At 35.3% G+C, this 8,188-nt stretch overlaps 1 protein-coding gene across 1 annotated transcript; it reads left to right on the forward strand.

Moving 5' to 3' along the window:
• The first annotated feature begins 547 nt into the window (after positions 1 to 547).
• LOC113238251 (facilitated trehalose transporter Tret1-like) lies at positions 548 to 3,636 on the forward strand. The gene is made up of 3 exons (XM_026475059.1): positions 548 to 635; positions 1,350 to 1,495; positions 2,307 to 3,636. The coding sequence occupies exons 1-3, from the start codon at positions 614 to 616 to the stop codon at positions 3,402 to 3,404; spliced, it is 1,266 nt and encodes a 421-aa protein (XP_026330844.1). The 5' UTR covers positions 548 to 613; the 3' UTR covers positions 3,405 to 3,636.
• Positions 3,637 to 8,188: the final 4,552 nt, after the last annotated feature.

The following is an 8,188-nucleotide window of genomic DNA, read 5'->3' on the forward strand; positions in this document are numbered from 1 at the left end:
TTTACTATGTCAAACTTGTTTTCACAAGGATTAATGGTTCCTAAGACAGTTTCCTTGTATCTTCTATGGTTTCGGATTTCTGTCCCATTACAAAAAAAACATTTGTTTAGTATAATTTGAACTGTGTTTTTTTATTAATTACAACAATTTGGCCACAACGATGGGATTGGGATTAGAAAAAAAACACTTAGATCCAAAATTAACTGTATGTTTACGACTCTGAGTTTTTACCCAAAACTCGTTCCACCATTCTTTTTTTCTAACAGTGTTACCACAATACAAATATTTAAAACTACATTATAACACACCCATTGGCAAAATCTAGCACGCACCCGCTTCATAGCGCTGGTCGTCACACGCGCCTTTCATTAATATGCAAAAGTGTGTGTTCATACAGGGCGCGCGGCGAGCGCGTGCGCAAATATTAGATGTGCTGTTACGTTTCTATGGAGTTATCACACTTTTTTATTATATATGTTTTTACTTTTTTGTTTAACAGTGTTTCGTAACTGGTACTATAAGTGGCAACATAATCAGTCAAGTGGCCGCCCTGTCGTACCCTGCCGTCTTGTTCCCACAGTTGCGTCAGGAAAATGCTTTGATCACTCTCACAATGGAAGAGGAATCGTGGATAGGTAAATACCATCATTAATGAAATGACAGCATTTCCTAACGTACAAGCTTGAAGACTGTTAAGTGCTACCAATGAAAGCCATAATCATAACTACCCACATTTATCTTTAGAGGCCCAAGTTTCATAATCCTTTGCAGAGGTAAAGTCGTACCCTTGGTATAGTAAAGCCATATGTATTCATACGTCAAAAATGCTTTTATCTTTGTTTTTACTGACACCAAGTGACGGAACACGAACAAACGACACCCCTGTCCATGGCAATACCAGTGCCACGCAGAGCTTTAAATCGCAACGATCTGAGGGGCACTGCCACTGCGCTTGTCATCCTGAGACTTAAGTGCAATACTTCCCTGGATAGCCTCTTCAACAAGGAGATCTACTGCTACTAAATTTAGTGGCAAATACATCTTGTAAACTATGACGGAAAACGTCGTGATGATTAACTTGGGCCTTTTCAAGGTGAGAGTGAATAGGCATTATTTAGGTGTGTATGCTCCATCGTCGACCTCATTGTCACTTTCCATTAGGTGAGATGGAGGTGAAATGCGTACTTATAATCTATAAAAAAAAGTCATTAACTCGCATTAAGCCAGCGTGGCATACTGTGGTTTAAACCCTCTCCTTAGAAGAGACCCGTGTCTACTAGTAGAACATAATAATGGGTTGAGGATTAGTTTAACGGTTAAGAACACTAAAACTAATGTTAACTTTACAGCATCCGTAATGGCGTTGCCTACATTGATCGGTAACTTTGTAACACCCTGTATAATGGATCGAATGGGAAGAAAAACAGCGCTCTACGCTCTGACGTTACCTATCATTGTTGGTTGGTTGTTCATCGTTATTGCCACCAATTTTCAGGTATTTGAAGTCACGTAAATGTGTGATTTTTCAAGTTAGTTTTCTCTACCTAATTTCAGTGGCAATATTATCATTAATATATTTATCATCGATATTAAATCGATACTCGTATATAAAATAATACTTCATGATAATAATCATGAATATTCAAATAATAAAAATTTCAACCGAAATTAGATAGAGAAAACTAACCTGAAAATAATTACCGAAATGTTTTAAAAAAATTTATTAGGTAGCTTCATTGACTTACAATTATATGTAAGTCAATGGGTAGTTTCATTATTATTGTTGCCTTGCAATCTTCCAGTTTAGTTTGTATTTTTACTTAAACAAACATTAATCTCCTTAATGTTTTTATTTTAAATTTAACGTCTAAGTACCTTAAAGTAACTAAAAATAAAATAAATGTGATATTGTGTAAGAGCGATGCCACAAGACGCGTTGCGTCGGTGTTGCTACGTCTGACGGGGACGCTGCGTTGTACCACATATAAATAATTAGAACTACATGTCACCATGCGCTTAAACGGTGCGTGCAAGAGGCCAGGAGACGAAGGGGGAAGGGATGCTGCGTGCGTAATGGTGTAAGTAAGTTACGTTTTTCGTGTAACACTCGATGCGTTGAAATCATAGCGTTGCGATAGCTCAACACACCGGCGACGTCCATGTGGCATCGCTCTTACTTGCAATAGAAAATATCTATCTCAGATATGGGATATAAAATGTTAAAACAAAACCTAGGAAATATAAAAAAACCTAGAGAATTTAAGGATTTCTGAACAATTTAAAAAACACGTGTTTGTTTTTTACAGATGCTGATGATAGGTAGAGTACTACAAGGCCTATCTTATGGTATGCTCATGCCGGTAAGATCTGTTGTAATTGGGGAATATACAAGTCCAGTAAATCGAGGCGCGTTTTTAGCTACAATATCCCTTTCTCTAACATTTGGAATTTTCTTCGTGCACCTAATAGGGTCTTTTTTTAGCTGGCAATGGACTGCTTTAATTTGCAGTTTCTTTTCCTACCTTAGTCTTCTTATGACACTCTATTGTCCTGAATCTCCGAGTTATTTGGTCATGAAGAGAAAGTATCATGAATGTAAAAAGGCATTTCGTTACTTAAGAGGTGACAAAGAAGAAGATGAATTGGAGCAAATGATAAAAGCTAGACTAATTCTGGAAGAGACTGGAACAACAAAAATGAATATCAAAGAGTTCGTGAGAATTTTAAAGAAAAGAGAGTTTTATAAACCAGTTATTTTAGTAGTACACTCTTATGTTCTACTAAAAGCTTGCGGTGGACCGTTACTTGGAGCATATGCTCATGAAATTCTTACTGTCATGATGGGAAAGACCACTGATGTCAACTTTTGGATGGTGTTTACAGATGGACTTAGATTTCTCTTCAGTGTTGCAGGCATTTACGTTGTAAAACGATATAGGAGAAGACCATTACTGCTTTGTGTGGGTAGTCTTTGCGTTATCAGTCTTCTTTGCATATCCCTTTATATCTATATCAAGACAAGAGGAATGCTATCATATGATGCAACGTGGATCACTATAGTTCTGATCAGTTTCTTCTCATTTACAATTGCTATTGGAGTGGCTCCATTGCCAAACATCATTGCTGGTGAAGTATTTCCAATAGCTCATAGAGCTCCTGCAGCAGGAATTAGTGTCATATTCGATTGTGCGACTATTTTCTTAGTTTTGAAGACGTTTTCATTTCTTCAAGGAACCATAGGGTTAGATGGTGTATATTTGTTATATGCTGTGATAGTTGCGTATTTGTTATCAGTTATGTGGGTTTTGTTACCAGAGACGAAGGGTAGAACCTTACAGCAAATAGAAGAGGAGTTTAGAGGCAAACCAATAATATTAAAAGAAACCGAAGTGCTTAAATCTTAAAAGATAAGTATAAACTAAGTGAAGATGATATTATCAGATTTTTTTAGTAAAAGCTACGAAAAGATACATGTCGTCGACTAAATTTGAAAACCTCGTTACTCCATATTTGAACGAAATCCCTATTTTACTCTTCAAGCGCAATATCGGGCTATTAAAGCTTAAAAAATTTATATTTTTAGTAATACTAAGTGACGGGATGAACAAGTCGTGCGCCTGATGGTAAGCGACACGCCTGTCCACAACAGTTGCAGTGCCACTCAGAGATTTAAATCGCAAAGATCTGAGGGACACTGCCAATGCGCCCGTCACCTGAGACATAAGTTGACAAGTCCCACGTGCCTGTAATGTCACCAGCACCCTTACCCTTCTAAATCGGAACGCAGTAATGCTAACATTACTGCTTGGCGGCAGAAATAGTTAAGGTGGCAGTAGGTGCTACTTATATAGCTTTATTAGTTACAAAATGGAGGTATAATCAATTATATATATTGTTATATAATTGAAAAGTGCACCTTAATGGGAGGTACGAGTTTTATGAATTTAGATGACAATGTGGAATCGTTTCAGAAAACTTTAAATATATTGTACCTAATTATACTATAATTATAAAAATGTCCCAGACACGAAAAATACCTCATATGAGCGGCGGTTTCACCAACTTAATGTGGATAAAAATAATCACTGGACACTATATAAATAATCTACAAAAGACGTAAAAATCTATACGTTTTTATTTAATTAAGAAAATGTTGCTCTGAGACCATGTAAAATAGAAATTTTAAAATTATGTATGCTTGTAAATAAAATACAGTAAATGCGCACACTTATTTTAAAATCAAACTTCAAGATCTCTGTTTAATTTACTAGAATAATCTTGGTAATTATTTATTTATTTCATCTAAAACCGTTACAAAACGTATTTAGTATATACATATATAGTACATGTATACTCTCGGACATATAATTCGAGCCACCTCGCATTTTTGTCTTAAAGGGTTAGAATACAAAAGTAGTGTTATAGTCGAAGAAAAAGTTTTCCCCGGCTTTGCAAGTCTAAATTTCCAACAAGGATTTATGGAAAAGACGTTTAGTACCTATACTACTTTCAACGTTGCTTAATAGTTTTTGGTCAATCAAACATTGTTTAAGCCTAGGGCATTTAGTACTGAAAATGCGAGGTGGTTCAATTTATGTGTCCGGGAGTGTATATCAAAAACTTCACAAATTTTTTAAATGTATGCCTCCGTCGTTTTGCAAGAACGATCTCGCCAAACAAACTTTACAAAAATATTTAGTTTACAAAAATGATAGTACAAATCTGAGTACTCGTATATATTTATCGCGGTTTTGAGATTATTTTTTATTTTAAATTATGATTAATTTTTCTACGTAATCTCCTTTTAATTTTATATACCTTGATCAGTGACGTCTCAATTTCTTCAAAAAAATATTTTTTGTCAAACTGAAAAATAATCCTCTGTTTCGATGGTTTCAGGCATATAATATAATAAATTACTACTTGTGTTTGTGTTCATTGTACAATGTGTGTACTTTTCATGGATGTATATAATAAAATAATAATGTGACAACCCTACGCTCCGTTGTACTAATTGCCTTATTAATTCTTTTATCTACACACATATCATAAACTCTCTATAATGTGTTCAAAAACCGCAAATTACGACCAGGATAAAGGTAAACTGTTTTGTTAGAGCAAATTCTTATCTGTGAAAATGTTATATTGATTCATAACATCGAATTCGATGTTATTATTATATTCAAATTTCGAACATCTCAGAAAAACAAAAAAATTGATTTGACCTCAATTCCAATATCAGTCGAGATGAAGTTCGAAATAAAATGTCAATAGCAAACAATTTTGACAATTTCACACGTTTCTTGATATCGACCGATATGATAGTTGGGGCCGATTCTAGTTTGTCTATGAATTAAAAATAAAAACCACGGTTGTGGTTACACAATGCATGTCAATGCATGAGAAAAGTTTTTATTTGCCGCCATTTCGCCAGTCGTTACATGCGGTTCTTGTACACATCACAGAGAGCTTATAATATGTGTGTAGATAAAAGTGTGTAAGTATGTAACTGTACACAATTAAGCATTAAAACACTCGTGAGATGAGAAACCCACACTCGTGTTTTAATGCCTTTCATTATGTAACAGTCGCATAAACTACTATATAGTAGTATATATTATACTATAATTATATCACGAACTTGTAGTGGGCAACAGAGCGGTGGCAGCCCGCTGTGGCGGTAGGAGCATGACTTTATTTACGTACATTTGTGTATGTTAATAATACCTCTCGCTAAAAGTTAATGAAAACTTGGAAAAGAAGCCCCAAACCCGTATTCGACAACAGCGATGGACTGTGGCCTAATACACTTTCCTTCAAAAAACCCATACCCAGCGTACAATGGATTAATAATGATGATGATGAAGACAGTGTGAGCGATAATTCTGGATTTTCGACTTTATTACTGCATGGGGAACACGAAGTATTCACCCTTTTTTCCTGTTTCATAATAATACATTATGTACACAGAAATCTAAAGAAATAATTATGCAACAGGTTGGCTAAGCAATTCGCTAAGAGCGCGTTCCCATTATGTCGTGACGACAGATAGTCGTGCAGTATCAAGTGTCTTGGCTTGTAAAATATTTAAAAATTAAGTTGTTCATATATAGTACAACACGATTAACTGTCGTTCACGACTTTTTGATGTTACGACGACAGGCTGTCGTGACAATGGGAACAGCTAGAACGACAGTCTTCGATAAATATAATACGACAGATAATTGCAGCTTCAAACGATTCTGTCGTGCAAACGACAAGGCGGCTGTCGTCAACCGATAAATTGTTGGCACGATCTAGTGGGCACTACTACACACGACAGTCGTTCAACGATAAAATAAACGTCCACGACATAGTCACGACAGATAGTCGTGATATGGGAACAGACTAGACGCGACAGTCGTCCAACGATAAATAGAACGTTGCGACATAATGGAAACGCGTCCTAATTTTAAACAAGAAAATAACTTTTTTTTAAATATGTTGTATTGTCTACGGCCCTATGTATTTTAGCACACATTTTAAGAAAAGATAGGACAGTTTTAGAATTATAATTCATGAAAAATGCCCAGAATTGCATCGTAAAAATGTCGTATTTCATTAGCCTTGACGGCTATTGCAGTTAAGTTGGGGTGTGTTACCTCAGGGTTTTCATTTCTTTCGATGTTTCTTTCTTTTTTCTTTCTTTCTTCGATAATGAAGAGACCATCAAATGTCACTCATAGCTGTATTTTATAAATAAAGACAGAAATTTTATTAAATGGGAATTCTAAAATTACCCAAAAGATGGCAAAAGATTGTAAACAAACACAGCCAATACATAATTGATTAAAGTTTAAATAAATAAATATTTTTCATTTAAAGAAGCAAAGAAAAAGAAAAGAAGCAATAAAATACAGTTTATTTTATACGACAAAACACCAAGCTAGTCCTAGTTCACCCTCACATATTCCTTGAAATACGACGGACTTGCGAGTATCATTCTCGGGAGTGCAATTTGTAAAAACATTTTCTAGCCAAAAAGTCTTTTATTTTTTTGTATGTTTCCTAAATAACAAACTAGATACAATGTTTATTTTATTGAACACATTGACTTACAAATAAATGGACGACGGATCTAATACAAAAACCACGAAAAAAATGTCCCAAGTCAACCTATTTAAACGTAGTGACATGTAAAGGAATATGAAAAAGCTAAAACGTTGAATTTAAATTGTAATGTCATCGCAGTACTGTCTAATTTTGCTTGCTTCTCTGTCAGTCGAACAAACGAAGACTAAAGCGTGAATGACGCTCTGTATACGATTTTTACGCCCTATAAGTTCGGACACTTTTTAGTGCGGACCCGACGTCCATATAATTGTAAGTCAATGATTGAACATCATAACATTTGTTATAATTATTTATACAAATATCGAATACTTAGAAAAAATTCCTTCGATCCGGCCGAAAGTCGTTAAAAACCAAATACAAAGATCCGACAACGGGCACATAAAAAATCTGTTGAGGTCCGCTGGTTCGTTCCGTGGCTTAGTTGGCATAGCGTCTTGCACGGCTTGCTAGGAGACGTCAGTTCGACTCCGGCCGGATCGAAGAAATTTTTTCTAAGTGTTCGTTCTTTGTATTAATAATTACAACAAACTAGTGGAATTATTTCACAAAAAATAATTGAATATCATTATCATCAAATCAATAAAAAAAAAAATTCTTGATAATGTTTTTACTGTATTTTTTTGTGAAAACACTATACTAGTTTGTTATTATTATTGGATACAAAGACGTTTGTTCGCTCTTATGTAGCACCTGTAGCCGCGGTGAGGCTTGGTTCGAATTGTCAAGGCGAAAGAATTTTTCTTTGTATTTATTCGTTTTTGTTTTTTGTATCAATAACAAAAAATAATAACGTTTTAGTTTGTTTTAAATCGCAAAGATTTTAGAGGCACTGCCGCTGTGCCCGTCACCCTGAGACATAAGTTGACAAGACAAAGTAATTTCACCAGCACCAAACCGGAACGCAGTAATGCTCACATTACTGCTTGGCGGCAGAGAGGCCGATGGTTCGAATCTTCTAAGCTACGTACATTTAGGGATGTTTAGTGGTATACCTCTCGCTATGGGGAAGAAAAACATCATGGCGAAGCCTCCATATCGAAAAAGATTTAGTTAAACCGGTTGGTGATGAAGGAAA

This window comes from Hyposmocoma kahamanoa, unplaced genomic scaffold (assembly GCF_003589595.1).
Source record: "Hyposmocoma kahamanoa isolate Upper Pololo Valley unplaced genomic scaffold, ASM358959v1 95, whole genome shotgun sequence".
Taxonomy (NCBI): domain Eukaryota; kingdom Metazoa; phylum Arthropoda; class Insecta; order Lepidoptera; family Cosmopterigidae; genus Hyposmocoma; species Hyposmocoma kahamanoa.